The sequence below is a fragment of the Gallus gallus genome, chromosome 11 (genome assembly GCF_016699485.2).
Source record: "Gallus gallus isolate bGalGal1 chromosome 11, bGalGal1.mat.broiler.GRCg7b, whole genome shotgun sequence".
NCBI lineage: Eukaryota > Metazoa > Chordata > Aves > Galliformes > Phasianidae > Gallus > Gallus gallus.
Window position 1 is genome coordinate 2,589,750 of NC_052542.1, and position 21,851 is coordinate 2,611,600.

The window sequence follows — 21,851 nt, forward strand, 5'->3', positions numbered from 1 at the left end:
GGTGGTGATGCACTGAACAGGTTGCCCAAGGAGGTTGTGGATGCCCCATCCCTGAAGGCATTCAAGGCCAGGCTGGATGTGGCTCTGGGCAGCCTGGTCTGGTGGTTGGCAAACCTGCACATAGCAGGGGGTTGGAACTACGTGATCACTGTGGGTGTTTTCAACTCTGGCCATTCTATGATTCTATGATGACTCAACTGGAGTGGGCTGGATCCCCTCACCGGCCTTCAGTCCTTGCTATGTTTTTTTTTCTCCCTGCTATGCACAGTCCTGCATTTATAACTTCTTCCGCTTCACCCTTCCTCAAGTTAATTGTTACCAAAGTGTTTCCCCCTCTGGTTTTCAACTTAGGAATTCCTTTTTCAAGACCTGTGCTCTGCTGTTTCCCAGTTACTGGGTTAGAAGATGCAGGGAACAAACCTGGCTCCTCCCTCTGCACACCATCAATATTTCATCTTGGTTTCAGTCTTGTGCAAGTGAGCACTTCCCATTACAGCATGCACCTTCCCCTGACTGCTTAACATGTACCAAGCACATTAATTAAAGCTGCTATCACTCCAGCTACAAAAGTATAAGAAAGACCCTTTTGCAAGGTGTTAAGTTTGCTCTGAACAAAGAGCCCAGCACAGCCACATCTCCAGGTCCTGATCCCCATCTCTGGGAACAAAGCACAGAATGCTATCAGCTATTCATTCCTAACAGCTGTCTGGTGCGCAGTAAAAAAGGGCCTGTGAGGGTGAATACTTTAATTTTGGTTAATCTGGGCCTGTTTGCTGATATAAATTCAGCCTAAAAAGGAAGGAAAATCAGCCTTGCTTAATGGAGTGTAACATGCTTGAGAGCCAGCAAAGCAGTCAGCTGGAAAGGAAACATCTTGTGATGAGCAGAAAACCCTTTAGAAAGGAAAATACTTATTTTCAGAGTACGTCTGCTGGCCAACCAGGTGCCAGCTGCGGCTGTGTGACAAAGGGCATCATCTCCCTCCCCACCGTGTGCTGGTAAGACAGTTATTCCTCTCTCTGTGGTCAGTATTATCTGGGAAAAAAGAGTGAGAGAGATAATAGGAAGAAAGAGATCCCATGATTTATAGCTGCTCCTGGCCAACTGCCCAAACGTAGGCTGACAGAACATATTTTCCACAATTGTCTGGCAAAAAATTGCTAGGGAATTATAAGGATTCTTTGCAGCAGTTCTGGTTACAATTTTTGCCTTATTTAATTTTAACAGCTCTAATGAACCACCTTCAATAAAGGCAGCGGGTTGCAGCAGAACATAATTAGAGGCGAAGGCAGAGCCCCCGCTCTGCGTGGCAATGGGGCGGGCAGTGGGAGGGCAGCACAGTGATTTTTCTTCACCCAGGGCTCTAGCTGAAAGGCAGAGGAGAGCCCCACTGCCAGGAGAAGGAAGAAGCACTCCATCTGCACAGCACTCCCAAGGGAAATCCATTGCTCGCTAAGGTTGTTCAGACAAACGTCAAGCAGTGAAACTGGATGCCACAAGTATTTAATAAAGAGCCCTAAAAAATGACTAACTTGAGCTGTGAAGCATGAAAAGGCAGCAAGTTCTATAGCTCTCCTGCATGATAGATAAGCACATTGCTTGGCTCTGGAGCATGTCCAGAGAAGGGCAACAAAGATATGAGGAGTCTGAGCACAGTCCTGTGGGAGCAGATGAAGGAATGGGATGGGTCAGTTTGGAGAAGAGGAGTTCAGGGAAGAGCTCATGGGTCTGCAACCCCAGACAGGAGGTTGTGGTCAGGGGGGGTCAGATTCTGCTCTCAGGTAACAGTGATGGGATGAGAAGTGATGGCCTCAAGTTTTTCCAGGAGAGGGTCAGGTTGGGTATTGGGAACAATTTGTTCTCCCAAAGAGCAGTGAGGCAGTGGCACAGCTGCCCAGGGAGGGGGGGGGGGGGGAGTCCCCATCCCTGGAGGTGTCCCAGAGCTGTGGGGATGTGGCACTGAGGGACGTGGGCAGTGGGTGTGAAATGTGGCACTAAGGATCATGGTTTAGTGGGCAACAATGGTGGTAGGTGCATAGTTGGACAAAATGATCTTAGACACCTTTTCCAACCTTAGTGATTCTATGATTCTGTGACTCTAAGTTACCCAAAGTGGCCCCAGGCTTGGCAGTGTTTGGCTAAATCAGAACAAATACAAATGTACCCTAGTAGCTCGGCCCTGAGAACCACCCAGCCCTTCCTGGACAGTGTGTGCTGGGCATGGCCACACATCAGTTGAGTCACCCAGACCTCCCATTTGCCCAACCACTATAGTCATCTATGTTAGAAAAGTCCTTTCCAGGCATTTTAGAATTTCATCCCTGCTAAAACCAACCAACCAACAAAAAAAAAAAAAAAAAAAGCCCCAAAAAACAAAAACAAAACAACAACCCATGACAAATTTAGCAGGAGGAATATTGATTTGCTAGATCTACCTTGAAAGTTTCCTGATACAGCAACACAAGACAGTAATGAGATGGATGGAACAGTGCCCAAGGTGTCTGAGCTGCCAACATCCATCACAGCCCTTGCCCTGTCTCGTGCTGCCATTTCCAAGTAGTGGAGACTTCCATGTGGATGCCCTCCTCCTGCAGCAGGGTTGGGGCTCATATCACCAACCCAATGGGGAGAGATGTCAGGACAGCTCACAAATACAGACCTATCTGCAAGGGAAATGCATGAATATAGCAAACATTAGGACAGCTACAGCTGCAGGTCTCCAGGACAGCTGGGAGCATCCAGGGATGTCCATGATCCAAGGAAACCAGCGCAAAACTCACCACTTTTGAGCCATTGATGACAAAGCTCATGTTTTTTTTTTTTCGCCAGAGATCTCAAGGAGCTCTGAAAATGTCTCACAGTGCCCTTTGCTGGTTGTCATCATGCTGCGTAGACACATTTGCTATGCAGTATCCAATTAAATTTCTCAACTTTGGCTCCAGAAATAAAAATTTCCTTTGAAAGTCCCCATGAACTAATTGAGCAGCTTTTCAAAGCCTCCTTGGGAAACCACGATCCCTTATCCCCACCCTTCACAACCTGTAACACAGCCATTAAATCGGAGAACCATTCACTTCTTTTCAGTCTGAGGTATATAATGAGGGTGACAGAAGAAAGCCCACATCTCCCAGCACAGAGAGAGAAGAAAAAAAAGACTGTTGTCACTGGGTTTCAAACCTTAATTGGCGTACTTGAAAGCAGACTGGATCAAATGGTCCGAAATAGGCCAGGCAGAAACAGTAACCCCTGCTCCATGACCTCAATGCCTTTGACCCAAGTGCTGCTGTTTGTCTCTCTTTGTGCGTTAAAGGCATTGAAGGAGGCTAGGCTGATGGCTAACCTAACCCAAAAGCCAGGCCAGACCCCTCTGTCCCCATTTTGCAGGTGTGCTTAGGATGTGTCTGGGGAAGTGGGCTTCATTCATGAGACTCATTCCTTAAAAGATGTGCTCAGTGGGTGAAAGTTCAGAAGAAGCCACTGCCAAATTCTCTTAGCAATCCCCCATTAAGCCTGCCTGGGAATTAGCAGCAAGCATCCACTGCTCTCAGCTGATTCATAACTTGAGTAATGAGGATGGGCACTCTGCATGGCACCAATTAGATACTAAGGCTATCAGGTATTAACTGAAGTGTCAACAAGACAGCTGCCTGGAAGGCCAGGCACTCTGCTTAAATAGAGCAACGTTTTCTTCACAAGCTTTCATGGTACTTTCTATTTTCATCTTGGCAGGGATAAGCTTTAGGAGCAGGTCGGGAGTAGCAATTTTAGGGAGTGATGGGCTGTAAAACTTTGCTCTGCAGAAATAGGCAGGAAATGAACAGTTATCTTGTGGAAATTAATCCCATATGCTGACCATATCAGTGGCTTGAGCTCATGGGAGAGTTTCTGGGCTGCATCCAACCTTGCACCAGATAAACCACACGTGGGCCCTGGTAAAAGCCGGACTGCTGTGTGTTAGCCCACAGTGCAGGGAGATATAGCGCTTAATGTAGCCTGTAGTCCTGACCCTATGCACTCAGTGTAAGGTCCATCCACTTGGCAGAATAAAGGTGGCCCAGCTCAATAAGTATAAAAAACCTTGGTTCTAATATACATCTGCTAATGATGAGAGAAGGGTTCTAAAATTACCTCAGCTCTTTACTGCTGCAACACAGTGGGCACCAAATACCCTCATACCTGTGCTGAAAGGAAAAAGCATCCCCGGAAGGGCTTGGTGGCACAAACATTGGGAAATTACCATCACCAAGCTGATCAATGGCAGAAATTAAAACCTCATTCAGTACATCAATTTCAAGGGTTTAAAGGGTGGGCAGAAGTATAGGACACATCTAATGACAGCTTGTAGGGAAGGCCAAAAAACATCTTTCATAATTTTTGCATTAGCTCAAAATTCATCTGGTTGATAGGTTTGTTTATCACTTTGGGAACAGCATGTCCTGATTTAAACAGATGTCATCTCTTCAAAGCCACACATGATGAACTCAGCAAGAACTTGGAAGGATAACTAAATGTACAATGAGGAGAGCTAGGAAACATATTTTATACAGAAGTCTGAATAACTGAAAGCAGACCAAAACTTCCCTTTACAAATAAACAGTTATGTAGTTTTACAAGGTGCTTCTTGTTTGCCACATGAAATTTAGACTATCAAAATGCAAGGTGTTGATTGTTATGATTTATTTTTAAGCAAGAAAAATAAATTCAGACTGGATGCCAGGTCATGGAAGAACCCAACACTTTTAGCCATACTTTAAAAACTTAATTCATCACTTCATTTTTTCCACTTAAACGTGGGTGGCTGCTAATACTGTTTTTTATTATGCAAGAATTATAAATATTCTTACTTAGAACTAATGAATTAATCTGGATGCACCAGCGAGATATGAATAGCTCAAGGTTTTCCCTGGATGTGAAGAGCAGTAGCCAAGCAGCAGGTAATTACCCTGACCTGGAAGCTAAGTGGTTTTTGATGAGTAATTCATTAGGAGCAGGGACCACAATGCTCTGAGAGCTCATAGTAAAGCACAGATTGCAAAACAGGCACACAGTTGTGGCTGTGGAAGGAAGAGCTGTGTGCAATCAGAGGGTTTTTAGGTGCAGGTGGTTTTCTATCCTGATATGTAATATGGGGTGTTGCAGCTCTAGCCTGGCATCTTCTTAAGATGTGATAAAAGCAACCAAAGGCAAAGCCATGAGGTCTTTAGTGTTGTATTACTGAGATCCCAGCTGGTCACCACCACTCCAGTTCTGTATAAATGCATTCCCTAAAAGGGTCTTAAGTTGATGGAGAGGATGGGGAGATAAGTACTCCAAGTCCTTTAATAATTATGAGGAAAATTATCATGCCAAATTCCAACTAAGTTGCCTTCTAAAAATGTTTCAGTAAATTAAGAAGGTAATTAATAATTGATGCCTGCTATTCTTAAACTCCAAACAACTCCAGAAAAGCATTTTTGCCCAGAAGTTAGATGCCATAAAAAGAGATAAGTCCATGCACGGTGATCTCTTAGGTTTCCAGAATAAAGAAAGGACTAAGGTACAACTGCACCTGCTGCAGGGCATCACGCAAATGGTATGGGGTACTTGGCACATGTCATGATAGGGCAGGGGAAGTGCAGTGCAGCTCTGGGACCTTCCTTCCATTCTCCTAACCCAGAATCCCTCCTTTAAGGTGACATTATGACATATCTCAGTTCTGTGGATCAAGGGGACAGCATTGCCATGGGGCATTACTGGCACATTAGGAAGCCATCATCAGAGCAACACTGCTGGTTACAGGTGAGAGGAGGAGCTCTAAGAGGAGCTGGCACCATCCGACTGCCAGCTGACAGGGCTCCATGGTCACTCTGATGTCTAAAGCTGTTTATGTTCCCTGCTTGTGAGCAGCAGACATGCCCCCATCATTTATAGCGCAAATTCACCACACTGTGATATGCTTTATAAGTAAAGGTATTAAAGGCATAAATCTCCTTTAAGGAGCTAAGTGCCTCTAGCAGATAGCTGTGGGCAACTTTTTAAAGAATGGCCCTCCTGGGATGGGAATGGGCATTACTCCACCACCCTCAGAGGCTCTTAATCAAGGAGCCCTTTCCATCCACCTGCTGCTGCTGTCCTCCAGCTCATCCTTTACAGCTCTGCTACATCCTCAGCAGGCTCTGAGCTGAAGGTCAGGTCAACAGAAGTCTGACGCCTTCCTCTACATACAACCAATTAATTTTTTTAAATTTCACATTCAGATTTCTTTGTATTTCATCTCCAAGAACAGCTGAAGGTGTTCAAGAAAGCACACACTGAATGGCTTTGTTCCCATCTATGTCTTCAAATACACATCTGAGTACACTCCAGTGGATTGTTTCTTATCACATCTACAACCAAGAGCAGCAGGGTAGAGGTAGCAACCTTATCTGTCACTGCAGTGAATTAATGGGGTGATACAGTTGTGTCCCTAGAATGCCACTGTCATTTTCAGCGACACTCGTGTTGCCCTTAACAGGGTCAGTATCTGAGCCATTTTGCAAGACAGTAGTTACAGATAATTATAAAGATAATAGATACAAAACAGGGAAAGATGCCCTTTAGAAAATGACTTGATGATTCATGGCATCAGCTTTACCAAATTACATGCAGAATGTGTTCTGAACAGAACTGATTGCACACTCTGAGGAAAAGGTGCTTCCCAGAGCTCCTGGGGGCAGGATTTATTTGCTAAAGGTGACACAGCCTGGTGTTATTTGCAGCAAAGTGCCCAGTCAGTTCTCTGGCCAGCTGCTCACATTACAGCAGCTAATGGCAGCATCTTGCATTGATAGCACGGTGCTATCAAGATACCCAGCCATGGGAGCCCCTGCTGCAGGGACCGGAGATTTTGAGACACAAGTCCTGTTTCCATCAAGCAACATTTTTATAACTAACCATTCAAAATTAGGCTATTCTGTCAAAATCAAAGCATCTTAATCTTTCTGAGTGAATGCTGGGCTATTTATCTTAAATGGGTTTCAGAAGAGAGTAGCAAAGTATGCAGTAGATAACTCAGATGATGGGCAGCTCTGCTTTGTGAGCCCACAGCAACCTGCACCCAGATTTGTAATTTTTTTTTTTATTTTTTTTTAATTTTTGCAGGGACTGTATGGCAAATATGTCACAGGGGATCCACAATTATTTAATACTTCGTGACCTAGACTCTCCACTTCTGAGCCATGCAAACACCCGTCTGATGGTCAAACAGCATCCAGGGGAGCACTGTGGTGCTGGACAGGTTCACGTTGAATATTAGGAAAAAATTCTTCTCCCAAAGAGCAGTGATGCAGTGGCACAGCTGCCCAGGGAGGGGGGGAGTCACCATCCCTGGAGGTGTCCCAGAGCTGTGGGTATGTGGCACTGAAGGACATGGGCAGTGGGCATGGTGGGGCTGGGCTGGGGTTGGGCTTGATGGTCTTAGTGGTCTTTTCTCTGATGCGTGTGCCTGGTCCATCCAGAACCAGGCTACAGATATTCACAGTGCAGGTTCATTTTGCAAAGCTCCTTCCAAGATGACAAAGAACTGGACCTTCATTTATCACTTGACTGAGGTTAACAAAAATATGTATGATATTTTGAAACTTTTAAAATTGTCCCAAATTTGGCAGGTATTGCCACACAGACTTGCACAGGGGTATCACACCTGCTCTAAGAATACTTCAGCCAAAGAAATGACAAAACCTATTCCAATGCTTAACCAGTGTCAGACCCAGTAAGATGGATGGCTTTTAAACAGTTACCATCTGGGAAAAAGAACAGCAATACCAACAAAAGCTCAGTGACTAAAAGGTGAAACATGAATGTCCAGACTTACCATTTTTGTCAGCTCTTCTAAAAATCTGGAATTGAAAGAGAAAGAGAAAAATGCATTACTCAGCAGTTTGGTTGCACCCCCCAAACGTCCATATGCTTCCCCCACCCAATCTCAGCCCCTGCCCCAGTGCAAAGGACAAACACTCCCTGGGAAGCATCAGTGCTTTGGCTTTGGAAGTAACTAATGGGTCTGGTGGTAGGAAAAGTCTCCTCGCACGTTGCAATTAATAGCAGAACCCTTGTGCAAGGGCTGAAATCTTAAAGGCTGTTGCCAGGAATGGTTGTTAGCACAGGTTTGGCCATAAATTACTGAAATATTAAGATGCTCATAAACTGGACAGAAAAAGGGACAACATTATCATCATCTCTTCACATCTGACTCTATTAATTTGAGCCAGAGCAGAGATTTTGTCTGTTCAAAGGCATTTTCCTGCAGAGGGAATAAAAGCACCAGCAGAACAGATCAGAGACAGCCAGAAAAATGCAATCTCTTCTTTTCTGGGTCATAAAATCATTACAGGAAAAAAAAAATCAGAGAAGAAACTGCTGCACACAAGAAACCCAAGAGACAAATTGCATTGCAGAATATGCTATTTAAACGCATAAGGTTTAATTAAGCAACATTAATCATTCTTCTGCTGGAAGTGCTTCCTAGGCTGCACAGGGCTAAGTCAAAGCTGCACTTTCTGGCACACTTGGGCAGAAGCAAGCACCCTCTGCTTCAGCTGAACGGTGCAGACAGCCACGTCCCAACCTTCAGGAGCCATAGAAGCCCTACAAGGTTTAGAGCTTGCCACCACACTTCTTAGGCTGACTATTTCTGAGAACAACCAGAAGTGTGGAGGGAAATCCTACATGTTTGCAGGCTCATGGACCTCACTGAGGATATGGGTTTTGAAGGAGCAGGCATTGTTTTCTGTGGGATGGCAGAATTAGTGGGCCAGTGGGACCTCAAGCACCCCCAGGGTTTCTGCACACATCACTCAGCCATGAGCACCACGCTCATGGAAATGTTTGTATTCCTGACTTGGACGCCTCATGTCCTCATTTTATTCTACAGGACCAAGCTGCTTAGCATTGCTGTCAGTAAGCAAGTTCTTAATTGGACCACCAAAATTTTGCCTAGGAAAATGATAAAACAGGACAGCAGAAGAGAAAGCTATTCAAGATACAGCCACCTGTTAGCATGGGCAGATGGCACCATAGCATGAATGAGCATCAGGAGGCTGATGGAGGTGTGATTTGCTCTGTGATGGCTTGCCAGTGCTGCCAAAAACACTGCTCCAGCAAGGAATCAGGATCTACACTAAACTGCAAAACTAAAACAAACTGTACCAGCCACCTGGATGACCCCACTGGTGCTATTTTCACAGCTGGTAAAAAGAAGTTATCCAGCCCAAAATGTACTGCACTGAGCTTCTCCTCATCTGCCGTGTTACAAAGCTATCAGGGAAATTTCTGAAGCACAAGCTAGATTGCATGGTGAGGACTCCCACAGCATGGGCCAGGTTAACCCATGTTATGAGATGTACTCTTGAAGTGCATGCAGTTCCCTGCCTGCAGCATACTTACAATCATTAAGGTTGGAAAGGATTTCCAAGGTCATCATGTCCAACCATCCACCCATCTCCAATACTGCCTACAAACCACAGTTTGTGCCACATCCCCACAGCTCCTGAACACCTCCAGGGATGGGGACTCCCACCTCCCTGGGCAGCTGTGCCACTGCCTGACCACTCTTTTAGAGAATAAATTTTTCCTAATATCCAAATGGAACCTCCTCTGATGCAACTTGAGGCCATTACCTCTCATCCTATCTTGCTCCATCTGCCAGGTGGTTAGATGCACACAATCACTATCATATCTTGAGCCAGCAACATCTTTCAAGAATTCCAATGGCTTTCTCTAAAATGTACATTTTTTTGTGGTGCTCTCAAATAGCTATTGCAATTATTTGACAGAAGAAAGCAATTCAAAACATTGGTGGTAATAATAAACTTTAAGTAAAATTGATGGTTTCAAATTTAAACATTCAGCTCTGATTTCTTAAAGCTCTTGGATAAGAAAGAGCTACGCTGGAAGCTACTTCAGGGAGGTTTTCCTGGCAATTTCATTAAATTGACAATCACTCCCTTAACAAACCTAGGAATTATTGCAGAGTTTGTAGAGTTTATTATTCTTTCAGCAGGTTAGCATGATGTTGATTTAAAACAGAGTGCAGATGAGCCAGAATTCTTTGTTCCTGCTGATCTCAGTGCAGAACCGAGGACAAACAATATCCATCCTCCTGGGTAAGGAGAGCCTGCGGGTGAGAGAACACCATCCAGGCAGACACAAAATCCAGGTGAATCTGCTCACGGTGTTCCCACATCCCTGTGTTGTTCCTCTCCCTTTGTCCTCATTTGGAGCTGAGACAAGGCTTTATGAACTCCCATAAGGAAATTCCTCTCCAACAAACTTATTCTTTCTGGTGCTGGTGTCAGAAAATAACAACTTGAAGTATTATGCTTTGGACTACATCATTACAGGCCATCCTGCAATGGTCTTTCCCCACACAGGGCAAAGGCCTGGCTGGGTGTTTGAGTAGGAAATATGCTGTTGGTATGTAAACACAGTCCCAGCCGGAGTGCCCCTGCAAAGATGCAGAGCTGCAGGGCTCACAGCACGTCCTCCCAGGGAGGAGCAGCTGACACCATGCCCTTGCCTTTCACTTCTCCTCTTACCTGCTCTGCTTTTTACTGCCTAGCTCTCAGAAACAAGGCTGAAAGAGAGGGGCAGGGGTTGCAGCTGACATTGTTCTATTTACAGTGCTGGTAGTTCCGTGAGCACCAGCCTTAGGTGCAGCTCTATCAAGGATGGAGCAAGGATGGCAGAGATAAGTTAGTCCTCAGCAAAAGACAGAGCAGGTCAAACTCGAAGCTTAATCTGACACGAAGGCAATGGCACTGCTTTCCTCAGGGGTTTTCAAACTAAGACCAAAAAGAGTGGGCCATGAGGCACACGGCCACAGTTGGCCAAGCCAGGGGCTGCGCACCCTCCCAGCAGCTTCACCCCAAAAGGAGCCAACAGGGAAGTGTAGCTGCTGGTCCTCAGCACTTCCACTCAATGTATTTCCCACCTGTGTGATCACAGGTGGTATGCACCATGAGGGGATGAGTAAGAGCAGTATGTAACTAACAACTGAAGTACTCCCAGACAGAGTAATACCTGTCTAGACATTTCCCACATCTGGGCAGCTAATAATCCCAGCTCTGTATTGCATGTATACTCAATCACACACAGCAAATACACCTGATATATTTTTTTTCCAACAGCCCATTCCTATTTTCCCTTTTATAAGTCTTATGATACTTGTGGATTTGCTCTGAACCAGAAATGTCACTGTGATCACAGGTAGGTTGTAGGACCACCGTGCCAATTTGAACTTCCTTTCAAAAGGGATTTTGTCCTCCTGGCTGCAGGGAGAAACCGCTCACAAAGGGCATCTCAAGCAGCCCAGGACAAAGATGGAGACCACAATGTGATCTCCTTCTGTGACCAGCCTTTGAAAAGCCTTTGACTCTGTCTTCCATAGTGTTCTCTTGCAGAAGCTGCAGCCCATGGCTTGGACAGGTAGTCTTCTCTGGGTAAAAAACTGCCTGGATGGCTGGGCCCAGAGAGTGGTGGTGAATGGAGTTACATCCAGCTAGCAAACAGTCACAAATGGTGATCGCCGGGGGTCAGTGCTGGGGTCAGCTGTGCTTAATACCTATGGTGACCATTTGGATGAGGGGATTGAGAACATCTTCAGTAATTTTGCAGTTGACACCAAGTCGGGGGGAAGTGTCTGTCTGTCTGTCTGAGTGTAGGAAGGCCCTGGGATATGGATAGGCTGGATCAATGGGCTAAGGCTGACTGTATGAGCTTTAACAAGGTCAAGTGCCAGGTCCTACACTTCAGCCACAACAACCCCGTGCATCACAACAGGGTTGGGGCAGCTGGAATGTTGCCCACGGAGGTAATGGAGTCACCATCTGTGGAGGTGTTAAAAGACCCATGGAGATGTGGCACTGAGGGACGTGGTTAGTGGGTATGGTGGGGGTGGGTAGGAGTTGAACCTGGGGATCTGAGAGGTCTGTTCCAACCTTAATGATTCTATGATTCTATATAAACATTGCCACAATCTTGTCTCAGAAGCTATGGGTAGACATCATTTATCTCAAGCAGGCTGGATGCTGTCAGTCTGAGTTTGGGGCTCCTGATGACAGGGCAGCAGTCTGGAACCTCACTGTGGGATGCAAGCACCCAGGTGAACCCCTGGATATGGTGACACTGCGTGAGCTCACCACTGAGCACAACTCCTGTTCCATCTGCCACCACCACTCAGGAGCATCTCTCACTCCTGGTTTCATTGCTGCCAGCTTCAAGAAATGCTGCCAGCTTCAAGAAATGCATAATGCTTATATGTCTTCCTCATTAGCCTGTTACCAGGTTTTCACCATTCCACAGTTTTAGCACAGTTTGAGCCAAACTATTAAACATTATTCAACTTTTACCTTGAAGAACACAAGAAAAATAAAGGAGAATAAAAAATAAAATTCTGGAGACATCCCTAAGCTAGGATTTATCCCTGAAGCAACAGGGGCCAGGCTGATGGCAGAAGACATCTGCTCCCCTTGGACCTCCTTCCTCAGCCCTTGCTTTCACCCCACAACATCCTGGTTTTGTTTCTTGGAAGCAAAGGGAGCAGGAAAGTTCTCACTGACCCATCACCACCCTCATGGCCCAGAAGAGTCAGAACAAACCCTTTGGTGATGTTGAGTCTAAAGAAATCCAGAACAGATGAGGAAGAAGTGACCAGCATGTCATTAGCATCAGAGCCATCTTACACAATTCATAACCAGACCAAGCTTAGCCCTCAACTCAACTCATGAGGATGTTATTTAAACACAGAATCTGCCAGGGCTCTTCCTCCATCCTCTGAGGAGCCACAGCACTAGGAGCTGGAACTGCTCTTCCCACATGCACCCACAGCATGGAAGCTGCATGAGCTAATTGGAAATACCTGAGGATTACAGAGGAATCTTTGTTACCTTTTGCTACCTTGTGAAAATTAACCCAAATGCACATTTTCCCAGTTGTTAAAGCTGGCTTTCACAATGCCCTTGAGGAGCCAGTTATAGTAAAGCCACAACTTAAATTGAAGTTTCTATTGTACCTTAAGAAATGGGAGAAGCATGTTCTAAAGGAGGAGGAAAAAAAAAAACAAACACTACAAACCTTCAAACTTTACATTTCCAGAACCCACTTCTCTTTTTAGCAGGTAAGTAAAGGCTCCAGTCCCATTGTGACGAGGAAATGGGCTGAGGAGCTGCATGTTCAGCACTGTTGTAGGTCCCAATGGCTGAACTATTCTAAAAGCTGAGGGCTCATTTTCTCAGCTCGAAGTAGAATAAAAAATCCACTTAAAGAAAGTGAAGTTGAACAGATAAGGTACTGTTTTTTTCTGGGAACACAACCCTAATTCAAAAATCTCTAGGTATCCAATTAACGTTGCTTCCCCCATTACACTTATGCTCCCAAGCCCACACTGCTGTAAGACTTCAGCAGGGCAGGGGAAAAAAAAAAAAAAAAAAAAAAAAGCAGAGAAAAATTTAACATAAAAAATCATAAGGGTATTTAATTTCTCATCTTAATTTCTCCAGGTATGACCATCCATCAGCATTCTGCTCTCCTCTGCTGTTGGCTGCCCAATAGACACAGCTGAGTTGGTTCATCCAGTGAACTGGAATGCCTACCAGCCCATGGTGCTCACATACAGGATGAGTTTCAGACTCACCAGCCCATGCCAGCGCTCACAAATGGCTTAGAAAACACAAGGGCTTGCCTGGAAGAGCTCTGGCTGCCTGAAGCTGAAGGGGCCAAGAGAGCACGAGTTATCCTTCACTACTGCCAGTGCCTCTGGAGCTTATTTTTGCATTCACTACATTTTATTTTTAAAGCTAGGAGATAGCAGTGCTGAGGATGCACACATTTAATTACTAGATGCTGCAGCCAGAAAAGCTATGTAATTACACCATTTGCACGCCAGTTATTTCACTCCATTCTCCTAATTCATTTAAGCACAAATAACCTCGTCAGCCCTCTAATCAGGAAGACTTTAAATACTGAGTGGAGGCACCAGGCACACCCCTGTGTATTCCCCCAGGCCCTGGTAGGGGCACCCTGGGTACGATGCACTCACAGGCAGACAGCACTATGCTGCAGCCCTGTCAGGTATTGGGGTGCAGGAGGCAGGGTACACCCCAAAACCAATGGAGTCTGGGGGATCCCCCTGCAAGCAATTTGTGTGACTTGGAGTCTTGCATCCCCACCAGGTTGAGCTGATGCCAGGATTAAGGACTCAGGGTACATTCCTATACCCAGGTGGTGGGGCAGTTTGGGGGCTGCAGGACTTGGGAAAGGGGGTGCAGGACCCAGGGGGTACTCCCTTGCTCAGACAGTCCAGAGGATGCAGGAGCCTAGCCAGCCTGGGGGATGAGCAGAAAGGGCATACAGGATTTGAGCTGCATCTGCACTCTCAGCAAGCCCACTGGGCGCAGAACTCAGGGAATAATCCCAATCCTAAATTGCTCCCAGTGTTCAGGTCCCCATATCCAGCCAGAATAGGGGTACAGAGCCCAGGCAAGGGGATGTGGGGTTTGGGCTGCAACCCTATGCTCATAGGGTCCGGGAGATGCAGGACCAAGCTGCACCCTATTCCTACCTGCCTTGCGGTGGACAGGGCAGGAGCCGGACTGCACCCATCCGCAGTCAGCCGCGGATGCAGGACCCACGCAAGGGGATGCATGACCGGGAAAGAACCCCGATACCACGCCGGTTGCGGGGTGCAGGAGGGCGGCAGGAATCCCCGTGCTCTCCAGTGGGCTTGCAGGACCCGCGCTAAGGGAATGCCCGACCCCTAGCTGAGGGACCTCGGGACCACTCACATCGAGGATGACGGAGGTGCCCTTCCTCTGCGCGGAGGCTCCCGAGGTGAGCAGCTCCCTGTCGGCGACGCCCTTGTCGCTCATCCTGGCCCCGACCCAGCGCAGCAGCCCGTCCAGCCCGCGCAGCGCCGGCGCCGGCTTCCGCAGCAGCCTGTGCACGCCGGCCCGGCAGTACCGCGCCGCCTGCTCGCACATCGCTCCGCCCGGCCTCGTGCCGGATCCGGGGTTCCCTCCTCCTCCTTCTCGCCCTCCTCCGCATCGCGGTCAGGGGCGGGCTCCTGCCTCCTCGCTCTGCCCTGCCCGCAGGTTTCGGGGTGGAGGTCCCGTCACAGCCCTCAACTCTCTCCCAGAGCCGCTCTTCAGACGTGATTCTTGCTAGTAAACAAAACTTGGTTCTGACCCCACAGCCCAGAAAGCCCCTGCGACGAACATCCAGGGATGTCACCTGGGGCAACGCAGCATCTGTGGCTGCAGAGCTAAGCGTGGTGCTCAGCCAGAGATTCCTAATCCTATAGCTCTGTTTCACAAAGATGTTCACTGCTTGTACACTTGTGTTCACCTGCACAAGCCTTGATCTTCTTGTGGATATGTCCTGCACACCTAAGATCATAGAGTCATAGAATAACAGTCATTAATGTTGGAGAAGACTTCTCAGATCCCCAGGTCTAACCTCAGCCCACCCCCATCGTGCCCACTGCCCACATCCCTCAGTGCCACATCCCCACGGCTCTGGGACAGCTCCAGGGATGGTGACTCCCTCCCTCCCTGGGCAGCTGTGCCACTGCCTCACTGCTCTTTGGGAGAAGAAATTGTTTCTGATATCCAACCTGAACCTGCTCTAGCAGAATTACCTGGGAGCAGACGCTGAACTCCACCACAACCTCCTTTCAGGGGCTGGAGAGAGCAAGGTCCCTCTGTGTGAGCTCAGACACAGGGATACAGGGATGCACTGGGAGGGGGGGGCTTGGAACCCTCCCTCACTGGGGTCTTTCTCCTTTGGGCATCTGTCCGCTAAATAGGTCAGGCTGTGCTAATCACACCCAGCCTGGCATTGCTGTATGCTCTTTGCTGCATAATTTCATAAGCAAAGTTCTTTAGATTTTCCTTCTTTCTATTTGCTCTGAAGATTCATTGCTCTGTTTGGAAGTCTGAGGCTATTTCTCTTCTTTTGTCCAAATCTTTTCCTGTTAATGTCAAAACCATCGTCACTTAAACACTCATTTTTCTTCCTTAGTGAACCTAGACTGGAAAAAATTTCAGCCACTCAAAGTGGAAACAGCAAATGTTAATTATGAGCTGGGACAGCAAAATGAAGGCTTAGCTCCAGGTGTAGTGCCAAAGATCTCCAGGCTCCTGCCACAGTCAAGGCAGAGCAGAAGGCAGCACCTGTGTGTGCTCCGAGTGCTGCCCTCGCGACCCTCTCTGCACGAGGGAGGTTTGAATTAATGAAAACCTTCCAGCAAAATGTCAGCTGAGGCTTACTGATGCTTGTTAATGGTTGCTGGGATTGTTTCGGCTGCTCAGGGCTGGGAGGAGGAATCAGCGACCCCACTAAGAGGGGAATCTGGTAGAGCAGAACTGACACCCTACACAGGTGCAGGAGCACAGCTGGAGCCTGCAGTGCCCTGTTAGTCCCTGCACTGCTCTGTGGTTATTGCAAAGCAACATCAGAACTATAGTGCTGTGGAACGCTGAGCCTTTCTCAAGTTACGCTATGACATAGGCTGGTTTGTTTAGCAATAGGGTTCAGTATATTAATTTAAGGACCAACCTATTAGTTTAGCAGAAGGAATCAATGAGTGCTAGTTCTAAAACTTTCCATTTCAATTTTGCTTGGTGTGTGAACAGCCTTGTTCTTCTCAACAATTTTGCTTCACAAGAAGCACTGGAGTCATAATGGACTACTTTTATCTTTGCATCTACCAGGTGCATGGTCTTTTTCCTCCAATTTCACATATACTATTTTGGAAATTGTCATTATGGCCCAACAAGCAATGGAAGTTTGCCAAACTGGGAGAAAACAGATAGAGGTCAGCCAGAAGTCTCTGTGATGAGCCTGATGGTGGAAAAATGGGGAGAAAGTCAGCGGTCATAGGACCACCTTAGACGCAACTGTGCATGCGCAGAGGGATATTAACAGACATTAATGAGTTCTCAGAACAGAATGAATATGTATGCCAATGCACTGCATATGTATGTCTTAACTGTTTAAATGTGGAACCTGAACTCTGAGAGAGTGCGCTTGATTTGTCAACTTTCCTGATATGTATGGTGAGGAATAAAGGAATGCCACTTTCTAAGACCACACTGGAGTCAGCGAGATTTCTTTCTGGATTTTGGATGACAGCTACAACCAAACTACCAAATAAACCTCATAAAGCACTCAGCTCTCACTCAAATATCACCTTCTGCAACAGGGTCAAGGGAGCATTATACAGCTTTGTTTTTCTGGCAGTTGAGATAATTAGCAAACCTAATTGCCCCTGCATAGAGTTGCAGGCCATTTACTTGCTAGAACTTGTAATTGTGTGGTTACAGGAAACAAATATTCAACATTATTCTTGCATGTTTAGTACCTACAAAAGCATTCACAAAAAACAGATCAATGCATTTTCCCCCCCAGTATACAATTTAGTTCAGAACAAGTGAGAATCCCTGGAAAAAGTGAATCCATTTCTGATGATCTTTCAATATCACTCTCTGCTTCTTGTGCCTGTGGCCCCATACCTCATATGGGACAGTATATAGTAGTATGAAAAGCAGACTAATGAGGAAACCTGGACTTTCACATCGATACATTTATATAAGCCTGTTTATGGGCACGAACACCACTTTAACAACCAGTTAAGCTACTGTGCCTAAAAAAATAATTACGTCTTTATAACTGACCTCACAAGTTTTCCATCTCTCCCTACCTGCTACATAACACTGTATACACTGCTTTAATGTGCAAAATGGGCCTGCAAGTGTACTGAAATCAGATGTAACGTGCTGCTTTGTGGCAAAAAAACAAGATGCAAGGATGGACATTTCACACATTGCTTGTGCCCCTCAGCATTCATTCCCAAAGCCTCTCCTCATTATGTTTATGGGATTCCACTTCTTTTTGTAACTTTCCAGGGTGTGAAACTATTTGTAAAACGTTTCTGCATTTGCCGCTTTGGGATCAAATTCATGGAATTTAATTTTGCCAAGATATCAGCAGGCCTGCGAGGCAGCTATGGATATCCCACTCCAAAGGTCTGCTCTTGAGATACTCAGTGGTATTCCCATTCAGTAAGCCTCAATTCCTGTTAGGAAACCCCTCTGCCCTGTCGGTGTGCAGCACCATAAGGACATCTAGTGTCTAACATTGATGCTGCACAGACACACGGAGTTATTAGCAAAGCATCTTTTTCTTATGGTTCAACTCCATGCAGCAACAAAAGGACCCATCGGGGCAGTCCTTGGCTGTTCTCCCGTCCAGGTGTTGGCTCAGCTCATGGGGCAATGCCACAGGGTGGGTGGCAATGGGAGATTTGTGTCTTCATCCACCCACAGCACCTATGTTCCTTTCCTATCCTGAAGCTGTCTGGGGATCAGCCTAATGCCCAGCACAACCAGAGCAGCAGCTGACGGTACCTCCTGAGGATGAAGAACCTAAGCTGACTGCAGTCCTGGCTCTCTGCTTGGACAAGGCAAGCAGGGCTACTCCTGAGAAATAAACTATTCCTGAGGATAAATTGGGACATTTGCAGCTGGGGAGAGTGTGTAATAAGGAATTCAAAACTGTCTCATGTGTGTAAAAAGAGTGTCAGCGATTGGCACATGTCTACATCAGTGAACCCGGCTCACTGCAATTTTAATAAAATGCTCATCTGGGTGCTGAAGTATGCTGCAGTCATGAGAGGGAGCTGTGCTCCTGCAGAGTTGTATGTCTGTGCCCTGCAGTGCCAGACAGATGCACGGATGGAACTCAAGTGCTGGGATCCTCCAATGTACAGTAACAAAGCTTTGCAGCTACAAGTGCTTCTGGTGTTCCAGGGCCAAGAACCTACTTTGTGGCTTGGGGATGGATTGAAACCAGCATTGACAACAAAAGGTTTGGCTGGGAGGAAAAACAAGATGAAAATGTGCAGGTGAGGGTTGGGGTGGCCCAGTGCTTTTAGTCCTTACAGCCAAGAGCCTTGCTTCTCTTTGCAGATTAGGTCTGCTTTAAACATTCATTGGGTTTCTAACTGAGGGCAGGTGTGGCTTTTCAAAAGGAAAAGACAAAATACCTGTTAAAAAAATAATTTTAAATGCTCATCTTTCCAAAATAAAATGTTGATTTAAGGAGGCTTTAACTGAAATGCATTGATATTTTAAAAGTTGTCTTTCCCTTTCTTTTTGGACACTTATTAATGGGTACTGACAAAATAGTTACAAGTTTATGAATAACTTTGGGCCTCCCCAAAATCACTTTCTCCACCATCACCTCCCCCATCCTATTGCTGCCACTGCCATTGGCCAAAGAGCAGGATCCCGTTCTGACCTTCCCATTGCCAGCTGTATCCCATCCCATACACACAGGTTTTTGCTTTTAATTAGGGCCTGAATCATGTCCTCAGAAGACCCAAACTCTTTTCCAGCAAAAACCTGTCCCAACAACTTCACCACCCTGTTCAAGTCTAGATTGGTGCCTTGGTTTTGCAAGACAGCAAATAATCTCCCTGAAGACATGTCTAAGCAGCCTGGGCCCAGGCAACTGCATCACTCAGTGTCCAAAAAGCCTGATGGAGATCTTCCCATCACTGCACACATCTTCAGCTGTTGGAACTCTGAATGGAACCATCAATCCAGGAAAGTTTCTGGCAGATCATGGAAAAAGACTCAAAACCAACCACAAAAGCCTTAATGTGATATCTTTCTGATTACACTTTTTTTTTTTTCTGAGTGCATCTAATGATGCATAGATTTGAGTAAGAGGAAAAACAATGACACACATGGGCAAAAATACAAAGCTAATTATTTACATGACTTTTCCAATCAAAATGGCAAATATAGATCTATGACATGAAACCTAGCTACTCTTAAAACCCTGACGGGCTCCTGTGCCACCCAGATTGTCTGAACTCATTGCAGCAGTCTGAAAAGAAGCTCCTTTCTCAGATTCCTTTCCCATTTCTCATGATGGGCTGGGCAGGGTTCCAGCTGACAACCCACCAGCACTTTTCTACAAGCGTCACTTCAGATTTGCAAAGGGTGGTTACACCAAATAGCAGCATAAAGCCCACACCCACATCTATCTTAAATCACAGGTAGATAAACCACCTCAACGTGAGCCTTTGATTTTCCACAGTGGCAGGAAAACACTGCTCATGGACTTCAGCCATTGGCCATTTTGGAGAGTTATTTGGATTCCCCTCATTCCTGGGGCATTTTAGTATGAGGCTCCCAACACACCTCCCCTGCTGCTTCCAGAATAAATATCCAGTGCTTGCAGTTGTGTTTCTGCCAGGTACGCCCTCTGAGCAACAAAAGAGATGCTATTTCATCTTTGTCTCTAGGATTATGGCGAGTCTTTTCTTTCTTCCTTTTTTTTTTTTTTTTTTTGCTATAGGGGTGGAGGGATGGTGCTGTCTTACTGAAGCACCCTCACTTCCAGTCCTTATTTATGGCTCTTATTCCTGCTCTGTGGTGCTGGCAAGCTCCACACAGGCAATCACAACACCTCTGAGAGCAAAACTTCCTCCTACCACCACACCAGAGCCACCAACACTCCAGTGGGCTGTGGGAAGTGCTGGGTGTTCGATATTTAGAACAAAATACAAAAGCTTTGGCTAACAGAATAGCCCAATGTGTTTCTGGGTCTGCTTGTCAAGTGGAGGCTTTCCTGGTGAGCTTTGGGGATATAGATATAACATCCTCATGCATCTATCCTCCCTTTGAAAACCTGTTTACCTGTGCTTGATCTTGTGAAGGTTCACATGCCATCGTTATACACACCTCTTCCAGTTCAGTGCTCTTAGGTAATGCTCTGGCGCAGTACCAGCAGCAACGTTTCTAGAAGTATGGGCAGTGCCCTCTGCTATTACAGCCAGATAGGAGCTGCCAGGAGGGTGTATTTGGGCAGTTCCTTCAGTGTATAAACAGTGGTTTTCCTTAATATGTATTGAAATAAAAGCATGAGCTTGCATCAGGAAGTTTTTTGTTGTTTTTGTTTATGCCACAGAGATAAGCCTGAAGGAGGCCTGGTGCCCATTTTCAACAAAAAGCAAAGCTATTTCGCAGCTCATTCGGTCCAGGCTTGTCTTCTTTGGGCCTTTCCCACTTGTGCTGCCATGCCAAAGGCCATCCTTCAGCTGCCCTTTCAGGTGCTTTCTGTTTGTGAAGACGTTGCTTAGCTCCTTGTCACCAGGTGGGGTGGCTGCTGCCTCCTGCCACTGCATGTCAGAGCCAATCCCAACTGGCAGTCAGATTCCCAAGGGTGGACTGTTTATTGAAAATGTAATTCCCATTTGTTATTTTAAGAGAAATCAGAATAGAAAAAAAAAAAATGAAAACACATTGAGATGGTTTCAGGGTGTGATCAAATGCTTCAGGAGAAACCAGCTACCCGAGAGATGGTAAGGGGAGTTACTTGATTCAGACTGAAAAACATTGCAAGCCACAACTGAGGACAATATCCCAGTTCCTTGTGGGAGTGGGTGAGAAAGAAAAAGATTCAAGCTGAAAAATGGCATTGAGAAAGTGATCCTGTTGAAGGAGCTGGGCTTCTGCAGCCTGGAGGAGAGAAAGCTGCAGGGAGACCTCATTAACCTTCCAAAATTTAAAGGGAGATTATAAACAGGAGGGAAATCCACTTTTTACATGGGTAGATAGTGATAGGACAAGGGGGGATGGTTTTAAACTAAAGGAGGGAAGATTTAGATCGGATGTTGGGGGAAGGGAGGTGGTGAGGTGTTGGAACAGCTGCGCAGAGAGGTTGTGGATGCCTCATCTATGGAGGTGTTCAAGGCCAGGTTGGATGGGGCCCCGGGCAGCCTGGTCTAGTATTAAATGTGGAGGTTGGTGGCCCTGCCTGGTGGAGTG

The 21,851-nt window shown here is 46.3% G+C and overlaps 1 protein-coding gene and 1 long non-coding RNA gene across 3 annotated transcripts in view; one reads left to right on the plus strand and one right to left on the minus strand.

Annotated features, from left to right (window-relative positions):
* Positions 1–15,009, minus strand: part of NECAB2 (N-terminal EF-hand calcium binding protein 2) — a 52,066-nt gene extending 37,057 nt beyond the window's left edge. For both annotated transcript variants that reach the window (XM_004944143.5, XM_414072.6), the window contains exons 1-2: positions 14,799–15,009; positions 7,832–7,856 (exon numbers count right to left, since the gene is read on the minus strand). In XM_004944143.5, coding sequence (XP_004944200.1) covers positions 7,832–7,856; positions 14,799–14,993 — 220 coding nt within the window. In that variant the 5' untranslated portion in view covers positions 14,994–15,009. The remainder of the gene's footprint in view (positions 1–7,831; positions 7,857–14,798) is intronic.
* LOC121106584 lies at positions 5,682–13,903 on the plus strand. Its single transcript, XR_005839135.1, has 2 exons — positions 5,682–5,778; positions 13,515–13,903. It is a non-coding gene; the product is annotated as an uncharacterized LOC121106584 (long non-coding RNA).
* Positions 15,010–21,851: the final 6,842 nt, after the last annotated feature.